Source organism: Ostrea edulis, chromosome 1 (assembly GCF_947568905.1).
Source record: "Ostrea edulis chromosome 1, xbOstEdul1.1, whole genome shotgun sequence".
Taxonomy (NCBI): Eukaryota; Metazoa; Mollusca; class Bivalvia; order Ostreida; family Ostreidae; genus Ostrea; species Ostrea edulis.
The window spans coordinates 106,530,956-106,549,005 of NC_079164.1; the positions used below are offsets into that span (position 1 = coordinate 106,530,956).

An 18,050-nucleotide genomic window follows, 5' to 3' on the forward strand; every position below is an offset into this window, starting at 1 on the left:
GGTTTGGCAAGTTACTATTTATACATAATTATAACAGTCAAATTATGTGTTAAGAATATTAAGCACACCCTTAAACATCCATACTAATTCTGTCCACATGACAAGGTCATGCTCATTCTTTGTTGGAGCCGATATTGATTCTGTAGCTCCCCCGCGATATCAGCACATCCTACTGTTGGAGCCGATATTAATTCTGTAGGTCCCCCGCGACATCGGCACATCCTACTGTTGGAGCCGATGTTGATTCTGTAGGTCCCCCGCGATATCGACACATCCTACTGTTGGAGCCGATGTTGATTCTGTAGCTCCCCCGCGATATCGGCACATCCTACTATTTAATACCAGCTACAGAAGTGTGTGTATGGGAAGTTCACGTAAACGCAGCAGACTCCAATACAGAATAGGATAGACTCCAGGTAAAAATATGCCGTTAAAGGCACAGTTAACAAAACAGTCATCAGCCATTTTGATTACCCGGACCAAATTAATCCTTTTGCTAGGGCGAGGCCTGGCTTTCTTGTTGAAATTTGGACAGTGATGGAATCACATTAAAAATGTGTAGTATGGATAAACATTTTTTCTTCAAAAAATATACTGCTGGTGGCCAATTAATGGAGTCATCCTTGTTAAGATAATTTTAACTTCAATTGTGATAATCTATGAAGAAAATCAAACTACTATATTTTTCAACCACTTTATTTTAAATTGAATGTTCCAACAAAAGATAGAAGTAAATCTCAATAACATAATATATATATTATATACAAATAAAATTCAAATGGCAAACAGTTGGATAACATTTAATCACAATTATAAACTGTATATACACAACAATGGGAACTCTTCACTCAGTATGGAACATTGGAATGTATCAATAATTGCATATCAAATTTTAACCCTGTCCTGAAAAGTTAATTTGACTACAAATCCACCTTTTCTAAGGCTAATAAAACCTTCTCATTGTAGGGTATGTAATTTGTCTCCTCAATGGCAAGTTAAACAGCAATGTTGCACATTATGATATTGAGGTACAAGCAGGATCTATTTTAGAAATAGATTCCATTTTCGAAAATACATAAAGGTTATGAACTGCAATGCTTCACGTTAAAATCAACATACTACTATATTAATCTGTATTCATACGTGCATTGTTCACAACTGCAATGCATTCATGAGGAATGGTTATCATTACAATTTGTAGAGATATCAGGCAACAAGAGGCCCAAGGGCCACATTGCTCACCTGAGTTACCTTGGCCCATATCTGAAGACTTTCCATATATATTTGCATCTAAAACCTTAGTCCGTATTGTGGCCCCAACCTACCCCTGGAGGCCATGATTTTTACAAACTTGAATCTGCACTATGTCAGGAAGCTTTAATGTAAATCTCAGCTCCTCTGGCCCATTGGTTCTTGAGAGGATGATTTTTTAAAGGTTTTTTCTATTTATTCTCAATTTCCCATGTAAAACTGTGATCCCCTATTGTGGCCCCAATCTACCCCCGGGGGCCATGATTTGAACAAACTTGAATCTGCACTATGTCGAAGCTTTCATGTAAATCTAAGCTCTTCTGGCTCATTGGTTCTTGAGAAGATGATTTTTAAAGATTTTCCCTATATATTTCTATGTAAAACTTTGTTCCCCTATTGTGGCCCCAATCTACCCCCGGGGGCCATGATTTGAACAAACTTGAATCTGCACTATGTCAGGAAGCTTTCATGAAAATTTCAGTTCCTCTGGCCCAGTGGTTCTTGAGAAGAAGATTTTTAAATGACCCCACCCTATTTTTGTGATTATCTCCCCTTTGAAGGGGGCATTGCCCTTCATTTGAACAAACTTGAAAGCCCTTTACCCAAGGATGCTTTAGGCCAAGTTTGGTTATAATTGGCCTTGTGGTTCTTGAGAAGAAGATGAAAATGTGAAAAGTTTACAATGCCGCCAACAGACAAATTTTGAAAAGCTCACTTGAGCCTTCGGCTCAGGTGAGTTAAAAACATTGAAAATGTAAATGTTTGTTAAACACTTGTGGTAGTGAATTCCTCTTTCCACTTCTTATGGATAACACCATACTGTATCAGTCAAAATTTCCTTTCTTCATAAAAAAAATTCTGATGGTTTGTTGACTTAGAAAGAACTTTAAAACTAAATGATGGACGGACAGATGCATAACGCAACAGGCAAAGAACAGCATGTTATGAAGATGCACACTTAGCCATGTCAAACTAGGTTTTCCTAAACTTAAGAGAAACTTCACATTCTTTCAGTGCCTGGTCCTAGACAAACATACCTAAGGCTAAAAAATGCTTCCAAAAAATATATGAATTTCAGAACACTAATACATATCTTCCATCTCGAGAAATTTTTTATCTATGACTCTTTCTAAGAAATTTCAAATTCCTTGTTTAAAGGTTGCTGTTAAATAGAATTTCCTAATTAAAATGCAAGTTTCCATGAACATCTGTCACCCCCAAATACATGTATATCTAAATGCACATATATTCAAACAATGCGCCCATTGGACACATCATTCACCTGAGCAGCAGCATTTTACATAACATTAAATCCTAATTACTATAGTATGGCCCTGTTCTGGGGTCTTGGTGTGAACAAACTTTGATACTCTATACATGAGGATGCTTGCATATCCATTTGACATATTGTTCCCTTGTCGTGGTTCTAGAGAAAAATTCTCTTCTTTATATCCCCATGTAAAACTCTGAAGCTCTGTTAATTCCCCTTTATCTAACGATGTTTCATTTCTATACATCCCTGTGTAAAACTCTGAAGCTCTCTTAAATCCCCTTTACTTAAAGATGTTTTGTGTCAAGTCTGGGTGAAATTGGCCAAGGGGTTTTTAAGAAGAATATGAAAAGACAAACAGATGGATGTTGATCTGCAAAGCATGCTTGATTCTTTGGCTCAGGTGAGGACTTCTCATTTAGTGTAGCTGACAATCACAGATATCTGATATGGATGGAAAGTAGAAGATATGTACAATGGTACTTTGAAATTGAAGAGTTTCAAATTTACCTTATTTGGTTAAAAAATTGCAATTTTAGTAGAAAGTAATCAGGGGAAAAAATCATCCCCTGATAGACTCTAAAGTGCAAACTACAGACATGTTAACCTACTAAGCTGAATGTACGACTTGTCAAAATCATAAATATGACTGGGTATCTGTTTTCAAAATTTAGTACTTTAACATTCATAAAAAAATAATCTATCCTTCATCTACAACTCACAATGTATTTAGAATATTTCTCAATACATATATTTTGGTCAAAACTAAACTAATTACATAACAAGTTTTAAGTGCACATTACTTATCTGGGAACACATGTTCCATTTATCCACACCTGTGGATGAATTTCAATGAGCAGTAAATAGGAACTCTGTATGCATTACCAAACCTGACTTATTATTAACTTACTAACATAAAATAAAATACATGTAAATTGAAAATCTATGATGAGAAAATGAATCACTGTTGCTATCATTGGGAATATGTCATTTCTTAAATCAATGCATTTTAAAACTAGATAAGAACAGTTAAATACCAGATGAGCATCATTAAATTTTATTATGCCAGTACAAGACACAATATGTTACTTGCAATTATGATAAATACTAATGTACCTTACTATGCAATCAGAAGGAATTCTTGCTTCATATTTTGACCCCCATCCCCATTCATGTGGAAATGAGTTAATTAATATACCTAGTTTTAGCCTGCATACATTATATCTCTTTGGGAAAATATTGTTCTCTTTCAAACAAATAAATACAAGTGTGATATTACTGAATTTTCTTTTCACCATTTCTCCCTTGGTGTCTTAGGAAAATATAAACATGCAACATAATGATCAGTTAGAGCAGCAAAGCTTAATATGGGAAAAGCAGAGTCTGGCCAAAAGATGGCTGCCTAGGGAAAAAGCTGTTGGTTGCAGGAAGGTCTAAATCTTCACCACACACATACAGAGAACAAAAACTTAACAATGACATCATAGGTACGAAAAAATAATGGCTATATCCTGGTCCTTGTTGATAGCACTATCTGTGTGAGATTCAATTCACAACACGGTCAAAGAATGTAAGCATCACAACTTGCCGATCATTACAGAGTGAGTGGAACACGGTGAACAGGTGAGTGTAAATATCTCTTACTGAAATCACATTCATGTTGTATTGCACTAAGTCTGAACCTTTTTTGGTGTCATATTTCAAATTTTGGTTGGTACCTGCAAAAGAAGTATGAATGCATTTAATACATGAACTCGGGAATGTAATTATTTACCATGTACATGTATATTGTACAAGTATATTTGAATTATCCGATCTTTTCTTTATTTTTCTGTCTTGATCCAAAACAAGAATTTTTATCTCGCAACAATGTAGCATGGAACACAGTTTTTACTCTTTTCACAAGAGGCCATTAGGCCGGCGTTATCTCACACCCGAGATACATCTGATTTCATAACTCTCTCTACTTCATTGAATTTATCATATGGGGAAGATCACTACAACCATTTAGAAAATTAAGAGCTGTAACCCCAATTCTCTATGGACATAAATAAGAAAGTACAATTTACTGTTAAAAAATTAGTGATTTTGTGAACAATCTTACAAAAGAGGCAAATAGAAAGATAGTTCAGCCAATCAGAGGCCATAACAGACAATTTGAAATTCCAATTACTCCAAAAATTAGCAGTATATCCTACAACTGTAAAAATATCTGTAAAAAAAAATGTGGTGACTATGAATTGTTCTCAGTCAATCAGAAGATATAAAATTTGATTCCTTAAAAAAAAATACAAAATAAATACTTTTTTTCGATCACTACACTGATATTTGTGACAAGTGACTTGATATAAAGTTTCTCGGGAAAGAAAACAAAAATATCAGTAAAACTGATGGATACTCCCTCAACTGTATCTAACCAATGAACTACTTCATATGACGAATGACTTGCACAATGATCAATAACTGTTGGAATGAAGGATGTTTTTTATATACAGGTATATTTGTGATCAATCATGATCAATTTCTGATGAAAGGATTTGGAGATGGGAACTTCTGAGTGACTTGACCTTTCTAAAATGACCTTGAAAGACATTGGTCCACAATTCCTTTACACAACAGCGACTATATGTCCCCACCTCCCCCCAAAATTTTTCAGGGAGCATAAAAATGGCAACCAATTTCTGATAAGGAAAAATGAATTTTACCTATGTTTTGGCTATTAATGTAATTAGTCTGCATGACTTCTTGGTTGTGCAGATAGTTTGCTTCATATTCATAAATTGAACAAGCTTATAATCTATATTGATATCCTCTACAAGTCTTTGAAATGATAGACATGTTTGAACAATACCTCTGAGTAGGAGCCTGACTTGCTTTTGTGTGTTGAAGGATGGCCTTTGATCAGAGCATAGCAGGCAACAGTCACAAACATGACAAACAGAAAGTAGCTGGTGTGCATCAAGTGAAGGTTGATCACTGATCTGTCCTCCTACAGCCAAGAGAAAAGTAAAACACATTCACATCTTTCTTTTTTTTTACACAATTTAGCCTTAAAAGTGGTTGATACATGTGTATGAATACAAAATACCCTTTAGGTTGATATAAAGCTGATTGTCCATCTCATAAGAAAGACAACTATTGTATTGATAGAAAATACTACTGTATACATAATCATGTTTAGGAGAGACTCCTATCAAAGATTGACATTGATTGGTATGCTAAGGTTGATCACCTTCATTTGAATTATACATGCAGTTTGAATTTCTTTTGGAAAATTAGAACAAGTTCATTGGGACACTGCACCTTTAATATATAAAAAATTCCACTAAGAATTTCCTTCTAAAATACATACGTTACTATTTATGCTCTCTTAGTCCAATCTAGATGAAATCTTTTTTCTAATAAGTAGTGCTTACAAGTGTTAAAAGCATGTTCATAGTGGGATCAAGTTTGTACTTCATGGTGACCCTGGGTAGATGTGCACACAGGTTTTCCTCGGAATAACTGCGGGGATAGCCCACCATTCTGGAGCTGTAGTCGCTGACCCCCTCCGTGACACCGACAGTGCTCGTACAGCCCCCAAAATGTCTGTCAAAGAGAAAAATGGAACCAATTCTATCATCATTCTCAAAGATTTATTTGTACATGTTTTTTTTTTTTTGTTTACACCAGAGAAATCGTATGTAGATCAAAAGTGGAGCATATGTACAACAATATTTTGAAGTTGAAAATTTTCAAATTTACTTTATTTTGTCAAAAAATACAGTTTTAGTAGAAGGTAATCTGAAAAAATTTAAAATCCCTGCTGGACTTGAATCTTCAACCTACAGTTCAGCAGTCGGTATTCTAACCTACTGAGTTACTCAGCGAGATATTTAAATGGAAAAGGAAAAGTCAAATATTGCTGATATCGATTTTTTCATCCATGTTTTTAATAATAATAATGATGATTGGTTTTATATAGCGCCTTATCCAGCGTATGCTGCTCAAAGCGCTTTAAAGGAAGTCAGCCATTATGACGATGTAGAGTACTACCTTAAAGCTGACATGAATTCTTAAATAGGTACATATTTCTCAGATTATCCACCATACTTCTTTCAGATTATATTTTTGACACATGTACCAGTACATCTCCAGTTTGTTACGGTGCCACGAGTAGCCTCAGGTAATCAGACCTCCACATTTAATGCACTTTTCAAGGAATAGCATATACATTACTTACAAAAGTATTTATGCATCTGCATTTTGTATGAAGTGGATGTGAATATCATGAATGATATAAATGTTATGCCCTTTGCTTATTCCATTCTATCAATAGATAACTGCACTGCATGGTTGATTGCGCTTTGTTTCTCCAGGGACCTATATATTAGTTTCTCTCTTTGTCACCAGTGGGTCCATCCATACCAATTCACTTGGTCTGATGAATAATGATTTGAATTTATTGTCCACTCAAAGTAATCATTATAGAAAAGAAACTCTACTGTTCTTAAAGGCAGTTCATGTATTGTTTTAACCTCACTATTACAACAATACTACAAGTAACAAAAAGTTGTAGAAAGGGACTTACTGATTGGACAAAATCAATTGTAGTCATCCATGAGCAACTAATAAAATTGCCTCATTAATTATTCATCAAAACAAGCAAATTGCTATGAATGGATATAAAGGTGATCAAGACAAGAACAAGGCACAATCAACCAAGGGTATCGGATGATGAGATAATTGGTAAACAATTTCTCCGTGTTTATATATAATTTTGACGATTGTACTTACATAAACATATATGTGTGTAAAGAAAGGCTTCTCCTTCTAGATCATCCAAAACGTATAGAATGTTTTACAAATTTTCAATATTTTCATACAATTTTGAGCATTGCATGATGCTTTAAAATGTGATTTTACTTGTACATTACTATTGGAGATGTATTACCAAGAACCCCAACGAACTGGTCTATAAAACATTGTGTTGTCACTTGTTTTACCTTCTGCTGGGAAATATTGAAGCGGGTCCCTGAAAATTGATGCAAGTCAGAATCTGAATTTTCTGACAGTTTTTATCAGTGCACACAGCTTCATTCCATTTGATAGGCAACATCATGGACACATTCACACTCATTTTCGAGGCCAAACCTGAAAAGAAAAGAAAAACACTTGAAGGACATTTTCAACTCTGGTTAGATATGAAAGTAAATTTGTAAAATCAATGGATTCATAATACCTGTATAAATGCCTGTTTTATTGACTATGTACTCTGCTGGAAATGGTGACAATTTCGTATATTTCAAATTCTCAGTGCTTACCTCGGAGTCCAAGCTCACTGCCATTAACTGCAGCAAGAAGTGTGGTAACATTGTTTGATATGTTGAAGAAACTATCACTTTGAGAGGGAGTGACCTCAATCAACATGGATATAGATGTGTTTCTGAAAGTTGTAATGCATAGTATTGTAAGTATTAAAACTATTCTCTGAGTGGGAAGTAGCTGCAGCAATAATGTAGCCCTCTCTGACTTTTTTTTTTGGAAGAGGAAATGTCAGAATAAAAAAAATAGGAGAGGGCTACATTATTTCAGCTAAGCAGGAAGCAAAAAAATCTACCAAAATTGTCTAATTCTGGATGTTGGGATCCCTTAAATAATATGTATGTTTATTCAGAAAAACACAAATGCCCCCGATAATGGCCAATTCCAATGATCATGTGTAATATCAAAGCTCTAGCATTTACTGTTCAAAAGTTATTAGCAAGTTTAAACTTTTCAAAAAGTAGGCCAAAAATGGCCAAGGTCACAAGGACAAATATCTTGATACCAGTAGAAAGATTTTGTCACAAGAAATGTTCATGTGCAATATGAAAGTTCTAATATTTACCATTTAGAAGTTATGACCAATGTCAATTTTTTTTAAAGTAGGTCAAACATCACAAGGTCAACAATTCCACGGAAAGGTCTTGTCACAAGGAATACTCACGTGAAATATCAAAGCTCTAGTACTTACTACTCAAAAGTTATTAGCAAGGTTAAAGTTGTCAAAAAGTAGGGCAAACTCCAAGGTTAAGGTCACAGGGTCAAAAATGTTGGTAGCCATGGAAAGGTCTTGTCACAAGGAATGATCAAGTGTAATATCAAAGTTCTAGAGCATTTACTGTTCAAAAGTTATTAGAAAGGTTAAAGTTTTCAAAAAGTAGGTCAAACTCCAAGGTCATGGTCATAGGGTAAAAAAAGTTGGTACCCATGGAAAGGTCTTGTCGCATGGAATACTCGTGTGAAATATCAAAGCTCTAGCACTTACTGTTCAAAGGTTATTAGCAAGGTTAAAGTTTCAGACAGAATGACAGACAGGACAAAAACAATATGCCCCCTGATCTTCGATCTCGGGGGCATAAAAACAATCCTCTTTACAGCATGTGATTAAAAAATTACAAAGACATGGCAACAGTGGCTATAGCAGTATAAAGTCTTCATGATAAATGAGATTGACACTACTTATCAGATTCTGATTGGTTGAAAATTTTGCTGGTACCTGCATCAACCTTGAATATCATTTTTAAGTTTGTAATGTCATACCACGGAATATAGTTTGTAACATTTTTATATGAATAAAGTCTTATTCAAGGTTTTAAAAATCTATTTCGGCAATTAAATGATATAGAAGTACTCTTAACAGTTTTGTCAATTATTGCTCTACCAACCCAAAAATTGAATGGAAAACTTACACAATGTTTTCCATCCAATTTTTTCAGTTGATAGCTTGATCAATCGAATTTTTTTTAAATCTCTCAATACAAAATTTTTTGAGTATAGTCCTAGGAAACACTAATTACATCAATCTGACATTTAGCAATGTCACAAACTACGCCATTGTCTCCGTTCACACTACGTCAATTCGAAGTAGGGTAGGTACTCCTGGATTCGGTAGGCGTGGCTAGCAATGATGGACATTTAGATGATACTTCATATTACTTACACGGTGTATTCATCTTCTAGTCTGGGTGTAGATTTAGGATGTAGAACTGATTCGTGTAATTTTGATAGTGTCTCAGACAATTTGGGTTCTGTAGTTGTAGATATGGTATCTTCAGTACGATTTCCTAAGACACAAAATTCTACTTCTGCAAAATTTTCAAAAAATTTGTTCCATTCCTGAAAAGACAATACAAATATATTGAAGTAAATAGAGGATATTCAATGTTTTGTTGTTGGATATAGAATTTATTTCACAAGTGAGACAGGAATTTTTTTTTATATTTTCACAAGTGCGGAGCACAAGTTAGAACATCAAAAAATCCTCTCACTAGTAAAATAAATTCTCTATCCATTGTTCAATTGTGACGCACGACAGACGCAGACCAATTGCAACAGGCTGTATTGATTCATTGTTTGTACTTTGCCGTTCGTGTACTTGCATTATCCTATCATTCAATTTTATCCGAATTGTTTTCCAATCACATATATATCACGTAAATTAATGCAAATTTTTTTTTTTTAAATCCTTTTCTTCTAACTTTTGATCAATCAAAATCATTCCACTTAGGGGTAAGATCAAAAGTTCAACACCTAAAAAACTAAATTCACAGTTAATCAATCATGTACACCTAATAACTTTTCTACTGTTCATTCACTAATGCAGGTGTATATGTAGTCTTTTAATGTCACTTTGTATATTCAATAAGTTAATATGTTTAAACAAAAACTCATGCAATTGATGTCTGACCACAGAAACTTATGGACGTTTTTACTCTCCTTCCTCTGACTATTTGAATTTAGATTTTTATCTGATATCAATCTTTTGTTCTCGCCCCTTAGTAGTTCTAGTAATTCCACAAATTATCTGCACTTTTAATAATTTCCATGTGTACAATGTGGACCAGGCAATTCTTTGCTCAAAATCATCAACAGAACATGGTCCCTACCCAAAACAATTCTTAAATTGGATCTTCAGTTATTTTGTTACCTTTGTAAGATCTGGATTGGGCAGTTCTTTGACTTTGACTATGTACGCGAGGGTTAGGAGCACCACTGCAAAGGCTCCTAGGCTTATCACAAACAATACCATGGGTGGCTTGTTTTTCACAAAACTCTTCAAATTTTCAAATATAGCACAGTCAAATGCCATTTTAAAGATGTTTTTCAGTCCCTGAAACAGAGATTCCCCAAAAGTTTAGCAAGTTTAAATAGGTATGTCACTATGCCAGGAAAAACAAGTCATTAAGTACTTTGTAACAATGAAATTGTATGAATATGGGGGAGGAGGGTTAAATATTGTGATTGCATAGGATTATACAGTAAAACTTGCTTATAATGAATATGCTTAAAATGAATTCATGCTTACTGGTAATTAATATTTATTCCCCAATAAGAGGAAAATAACAAAAATTGTATTGGATATACGCAGTTTGGTTATAAAGAACTGTTTTTCACTGGCCCTGATCGAGTTTTACTCAACTGTACTTCTTGAATTGTCCTATTCAAGATACAAGTTCCTCCAAACTATTACAGAATTAGATTTTTCTACAACTCCTCATTAATTTTCAGCAGTTGTAGAAGGACTTGCAAGTAATGTGATAACAAACAAGAGCATGCTTAGGAAACATTTTCTCAAATTTACACTAAATTGCAAAAAAAAAACCTATAATATATCAGTGCCTTCAACAATACCCCCTCCCCCCCAACTACTGTTGGAACAAGGTATTGGCTTTATGGAGAAAATACATGTCAGTAAAGTAAGAAAGTTATATTGCTATATCCATATATCACATTCCTTGGACCTGTCATCAGTATACTGGTAGTGTTTTATATCTGTCAGTTGTCAACATACATGTAAATCAATAGTTAGTGGATTTGTCTCCTTTATTTTCTTTTTTCATTGGAGGGGGGGGGGGTCTTTGGTTTATTTTTGACTGGAATTGAGGCTAATGTTTAGTCCAGATTCATTGCCCTACCATTACTGAATCTACAGATTTCTATGTCACAGTATAATACAGGCAACTCCAATTCATTATTTACCTAATACATGTACAATGGATATACACCAATTCAACTTTTAAAGATCTAAGATTGCAAGAAAGATTCAAAATTCATTGCAAGAGCACTGCAAAGTAGAACATCCCCTCACGCTTAGACATAATCATGAACTCAACGTTGAACCTGATTTAACTCTGTTGTGAGGGACTAATAAGCCTACTTATTATTTTTTTAAAAAGAGAGGTAAATTTACTCCAGATTCTCCGATTCATAAGGAACATGTTTCTCATACTAAGATGATAGTAATTAGTTATTGGTGTGAAGGAATGAAGAAACTAATGTCTTAAAGGTAGTAAATGCATTGCATAAATGACAAAGTACTTTCCACAAAATCCACAGCCTAAAGTGTTCAGAAGAATATGTGTCACCTAGCAAGATGCTCAATTGTAAAAGTGTGCTTCCAACCAGACAGGCAAAAAACCAGACGGAAAACCAGACAGGCGGAAAACCAGGCAGAAAACAAATTGATCACGTCTTGTTAGGCGACATGAAATGACCCACCACGAGACATTTTTCAGAAAACCTCCCTATCCGAGATTTATACTTACCTCAATCACCCGCTGAATACAGTAACCTTTCTTTTTGTGGAATTCAACCTTCATTGTGATGAAGACGAACTCCAAACGACATAACTGTTGATTGGTGAGTTGGTCTGTGTATCACAAATGATAAATCATGCAAGTAAAATTTTGAAACATGAAAGTAACAGACATGCAGATATCCGCAAACAGCCTGATCAATGGAGAATGGAACAGCAAAAATTTTTAATCAAAGCAGTCTTAATAGGTAATACAATTATCAAATTCTTATGAAATACTTCTGTTCACAAAGTTTACTGGTAATAAAAAGTTATTTTTCTGAGTATTTTTCTATGTTTATGTGAAGGCTACTAGGTCTGAAGTTTCAAAATTAGTTTCAATAGTACTTATTTAAAAGGACATAATGTTATAGATTTCTAAAAGGAATTTGAAAAAAAAGGGTGATTACAACCTTTTTCAATAACTACTGTATGTATTAGCTAAAAGTTAATTTCGAACCCTGAAAGACAGTATTACATGTATTTAAAAACTGTTTTGAGAAAAAACAACCAAAATAGTCAAAAGAATGGCTTCTTTTATGAATCGCAATAGTAATAATTTTATTCAATAGTGGATTGCCAAGTCATCCCACTACAATTTCCTTATCCCAAGAGATGGTGCTTTAACGAGAATTGCTGCACACTCCCCTACAATACAAACAACCATGACACCTATATTTTGTAATATATAGATTGTTATGTCAAGTTAGAAGGTTAGTGCTTTCTATCAAGAAATAAAATGCATTGAATAAGCATAGGTTTATTCCCAACAAAAACATTGGTAAATCTTAATATATATAAATATATAGTAATACAGTCAAATTTCATTATCTTGAACTCGATGGGACTGAGAAAAAACTTCAAGATATCCAAGGATTCGAGATATTGAGGGTAAAATCCTTAAAGAATAAGTGGTTGGGACTTCTGAATCACTTTGACATATCCATGGTATTCAAGATACTGAAGTTGAACTGTATAAATATATATTTGATTTACCAAAAAGTGTTGTGCCATTCATACATTTGTGTGCATGTGTATTTTATAAGCAACAGATTATCAAAACTTTAAAACATGCTGCAATGCATCTTCTACCATATTCAAAGCATATGAATTCTTCAATAATGTATTTACTGTGTCCTTATGAACAAATATAGAGCTCATTTAAACATGACATGCTGTACAGATCTAGAGAGACTGTGATCCTACTGATGACGCTGCTACATTGTCTTGTATAACATGATATTATCTGTTTCGATCGGAAATTCTGGACAATAATTCTGTTTCATCTACTTGATCCAGATTGCTTGTTGTAATAAATCTGCACAGCATTTAGCATTGTCAGAACAAACCACATGACTGTACAACAAAAATTATATAAGCATGAAATCATGGGAGTTAGAAAAATTTGTGATGAGCAATGGGATGCTGACATTAAATGCAGGAAACTGTTAGTGGAAACGTTTTATTCAAATCATTGTCTCTGTGAATATGACGCAAACATCACATAATAAAAGCACATTCTTGTCACATGTTATACCATCAATTGTCATCAAGCAGCAATTCAAGCCTTCATGCACATTTCAAATCACTTGATTTATTCAACATAGTGGGGCAAGTGCCACTCTTGTCAGAATCAAGTGTACTAAACAATCTAGATGATTAAGAGGCTTAGGTAGAATGTTTATCTCTTAAAACAAGAAATGTTTCAGAAACATGTATGCCCTCCGTGGTGCAAAATTGAAAAGGGTTATACACAGTCATGTACATAATGTTAGTTGTATTAAACTTGCTGCCAATTAATTTTGTCGTGAAATTCACGGAAACAAATCGAACTGCTTTGATAAAGGTATTCAAATATTCATTTAGTCCTACACGGTACACCCCTCCTTCCCTCCAATGAATTCTTCAGGTCCATAAAATGACCAAAATTCCTGCCAGTTACCAAAATTACTGCTGAAAAGACCAAAATTACCTGCGATGAGGTCAAACTTACCTCAGAATATGTTATATGCCATCTACCTGGTAGTCACAAATGAAATTTCATGGATTGGTTATGATTTCAAGGAGTTGTGGTCAGAAAAATATCTTGTACTGGTAGTCAACTATAAACATGATGAATAGCGAGTAGCGATATTGATTATCTTACATTACATTTCTATAACTTTATATGGAAAGTTTCCTGATCCTTGTAAATGGTGTTGTATAAAGACAAGACAAATACTTGTATAATTATAACACTTTAGTGTATAAATCAATGAAATGAATGAAACATTAGGCATATGACGTATATCAATGTTTGATATACAAAGTACCAATGGATAATCATCTATTACTGTAATAGAAAAGTTTGACAAAATGAACATATTTTTATCAAACAAGTGTATAGAATAAGAATATTACAATAGATTATCATTAATGGTAAATTCAAATTCACAGAGGCAACTGCAATAAACTTTTAAAGAATGGCTATGGAATGAAATATGAGATACTCAATATCGCTAAACATAATTCTGTTACAAAAGTCGGCTTTTATTATCAGGTAGTTTTCTGACACAACTCCTTCAATTTGTGACCAGTCTTTATTAAATTTCATATGTGACTAGATGAACATAAACTGACGTAGTATTGCATCTTGCAAGACATTTAAATTATTTAATTACCAAAATCACATACTCATGTGTCCATTTTGTGGGTAAAAAGTGTTTGAAGTCATTAAATACTGGTGTTATAATTGAAATATGGGGCAATTTTCATCGAATCAAATTTTTGGTGACAGACAAAATGACAGCTAATGCCCCTTTAAGAAATAAATCTCATTTTTGAAAATACACAAGAACATGAACAGTGATGCTTCACGCAAGCACACTTCTAATCCAAGATTCCTCCGACTCTAAGCCCTGCTTTCATATTGTGACATATGCAGAGGATTAATCATTATTCTCCCCTGCACATATCACAATATAAAAGCAGGGGTAAGAGTCAAACTCAAAGGAATCTTGGATTAGCACACTTCATGAAACATACAGTATCTTCAAAATTGAAATTCTTATCAGTCTATGCGAAAGACATCGGACCGTCGGACCTGACCGATGTGCAGTGCCTCAGGTCCGATGCATCATTTTTTACACCGGACCAGAATGTCCGATGTCTTAATGTCTGGTTTTGAGCTTTACTATCTTGATGAAGAGTTTGTTATAAGTAAAAAAAACAATAGCACACATCCAAATACGTAAATGAATTGATTAAAACCGCATGGACTGTCTAAAGTATTATACGGGAGGGATTCCTGGTATAGTATTACTAGTATAATAAATAAGATTCCCTTGGTTTTGCATTTTCACGTGTTTCACTTTTTTACATTATGTTTTTCGGTCTGACAAAATTTGGTTCGGTCCGGTGTGTTCATTGATTACACTGGACCGAATGTCCTGTGTGGTCCAAAAACTTTCGCATATACTGTCTTATATTTACATTCTACCTTCATTTCTATCAAAATTAATTAATGTACTATATTTTTCAAGGTTCATACGCGCATTCGTCATAACTACAACGCATTCATGAGAAAATGTGGTCATCGTTACAATTTGTATCTGTAGTCTTTAAAACATTGGAAAATGGAAATATAAATATAAAATAGTGAAGACGAACTACGGACGCGAACGACATAGGGAGATAAAATTCTGAGGCAATTTTGTTCGACAAAATATCTTCATAACATCAATAAATACTGTTCATTAATAATGGAGTGCGAGTCTGCGAACTGCAAGATTGACTGCAACAGGAAATTAGAAACAAAATTACTCTAGACTTTTTATCATACCTACCTTTTGAGTTGGAATTTTGTTACATAATTCTCTAACTTATGTAAATATGAGTTTTGATCATTTTCAATAATTATTGCGCTTAACTTAGTCGCTACTCCCAACAGTTCAACGTAACGTGTCGAACTCAGCCATGACAGGTGTGTAATTTTAAAATATTTCGGAGCGGAAGTTTTATTTTCGGCTTTCAGTGGGAAATAATTTGTAACGGATCGGGTAGGTAGACTACGAAAGCCCATTGAGTTCACTCATTTTCGTAGCTGAAAAAACAAATAATTTTTCGCGTTATAACGCGAAACAACACGTAACTTTCGTGCTATACCGCGCGTAACTTTCGCGTTATAATGCGAAGAAACTTTCGCGAATTAACGCGTAACTTTTGCGTTATAACGCGAAAAAATCTCTGTAATTATAGTTTTGCAAAAATAGGAACCCACGATTAATACAATGAACGAGGTCTAGCGTTTATGCATTTATAAGTAATCTTAAAGTAAAGAACTATATGCGCATGCTAACACGCAGGCCTACGTTTTATTCACGCACATTTCAGAATTTTTTGGTATATATATGCTATTAAAGTTTTATTGAATGCAAAGTAGAATTCATATTTGTAATTGAGTAATACCAGTGTTGCTTAGCTAACAGCAGCTTTTAATAAGGGGGTATAAATTTTCGTCTATTGAAATCAAGCCTTAAAATGTCACAGAATTTCAAAGAACTATCAACCACTAAATCTCTGAATTTGTTATGTTATTGAGTAAACTATGCTTAATCTACATTTGCTTTTGATTCATTTGATAACCCAAAAAACCCTCAGAATGTCTCTAGAAAGCACTTGGTGACTTAAGTTATAAAGTGAGAACAACAGCATTTTTTATTTAGCCCAGAAATTTCTTGTTGAAAGTAAACGGTTCTGAGCCTACCTCTGAAAGCTGTTCTACTATATCTACATGTAATACTGTCATACTGTATATAAAATATACTCATGTGCCCCAAGGTTGTAATAAGTGGAAAACCTGTGTTTATTCCTCATTATTTATAAGGCATAACTCTACAATTGTTATTTCAACTTTGTCTATAGTTTATATTCATTTGATTTGTATTGACACTTATCATACATATAAACGTGTGTTATTTTTTCTCCCAATACTCAATTCCAGCTTTTCTCTCATATTCTTATTTCTTTTTGCATGTATTGTAATAATCAGTATACGACTTATTTTACTTAGAACTTTCATTCACCTCTTACTTGTAGGATATTTAGAGCGAGATTAATATAAGCCTTTTGGCTTGTTTCTCAATTTATTTCATGTATAAGACACTGTTTGTAAACATTATCGAATTATTTACGAATAACTATTGTTTAAACTAAGTTATTCCAATATTAGATGGATCCACACTTTTCATACTTTTTATGGAGTAGCAGTAAATCGTGGTCTCTTGTTTAGAAAAATGTAAACGATAAAAGAAGCAATAATTTCTTCCACTCTCGTAGAAATAAATGACAAGCATCTTTTGATTAATTGAATTACCTTTATTAGGAAAACTCACATTTTATCCAAAAACCCTTAAAATTTGCGTCATTTTATTAATTTCACCTTATTAAAATTGACAGAAAATAGTAAAAATTGCTACATAGGAGACATATTTCAAGGCCTATAAAATCTGTAAAAATCAGGAGATTTTAGGGGGCTTCGCCCACAAGTCCCCACCATGCACTGGCGGCCCCCAGATCCCCTGCCTCATAAAGTTGCGGCCCCTAACCACAAATCCTGAATCACCCCCTGTTATGTCCCTTGGTTGTCATCTTTTGGAAAAACCAATATAATAATTATTCTCACACTAACCTTTGTAACCACCTGTTTTATAATTTTGTCATTTGATATGCTTTTGGTTTGGTTTTAACATACTACATGTATATTGTCTAGAAAGACCTCTTTTATGTGACAATTAATAACACAAGAATTAAAGATGAGTGTTTAGTATAAGGACACGCCTATATTTATTTACCCACTGACTTTTCTTATTTCCTAACGAAACAATGAATAAGATGATCTTCTTAAAGCAGTCAAATTATATCAAGAGATATGCATATACAAACTTACAAAAT

At 33.9% G+C, this 18,050-nt stretch overlaps 1 protein-coding gene across 4 annotated transcripts; it reads right to left on the reverse strand.

Annotated features, from left to right (window-relative positions):
* Window positions 1–678: 678 nt before the first annotated feature.
* On the reverse strand, window positions 679–16,092 carry LOC125667578 (transmembrane protein 248-like). Of its 4 annotated transcripts, XM_048901147.2 has the most exons (10): window positions 15,944–16,084; window positions 14,113–14,221; window positions 12,091–12,194; window positions 10,473–10,655; window positions 9,486–9,661; window positions 7,825–7,946; window positions 7,507–7,654; window positions 5,938–6,109; window positions 5,373–5,510; window positions 679–4,239 (listed from the first exon to the last, which is right to left on the reverse strand). In XM_048901147.2, the coding sequence occupies exons 3-10, from the start codon at window positions 12,142–12,144 to the stop codon at window positions 4,222–4,224; spliced, it is 1,011 nt and encodes a 336-aa protein (XP_048757104.2). In that variant the 5' UTR covers window positions 12,145–12,194; window positions 14,113–14,221; window positions 15,944–16,084; the 3' UTR covers window positions 679–4,221. The 4 variants fall into 4 exon arrangements, with proteins under 4 accessions (XP_048757104.2, XP_048757094.2, XP_048757122.2 ...); XM_048901137.2 differs by lacking the exon at window positions 14,113–14,221 and having other exon boundaries at window positions 15,944–16,092; XM_048901165.2 differs by lacking the exon at window positions 12,091–12,194.
* Window positions 16,093–18,050: the final 1,958 nt, after the last annotated feature.

Excerpts from the sequence above, each read along its gene's own strand:
- LOC125667578 (XM_048901137.2), bottom strand. The coding sequence starts at position 12,144 with ATGAAGGTTGAATTCCACAAAAAGAAAGGTTACTGTATTCAGCGGGTG. Across the intron at positions 10,656-12,090 it reads GTATTCAGCGGGTGATTGAG|GGACTGAAAAACATCTTTAA; the intron begins GTAAGTATAAAT and ends TCTCTGTTTCAG. Across the intron at positions 7,947-9,485 it reads CTAGAAGATGAATACACCGT|AAACACATCTATATCCATGT; the intron begins GTAAGTAATATG and ends TACAACTTTCAG.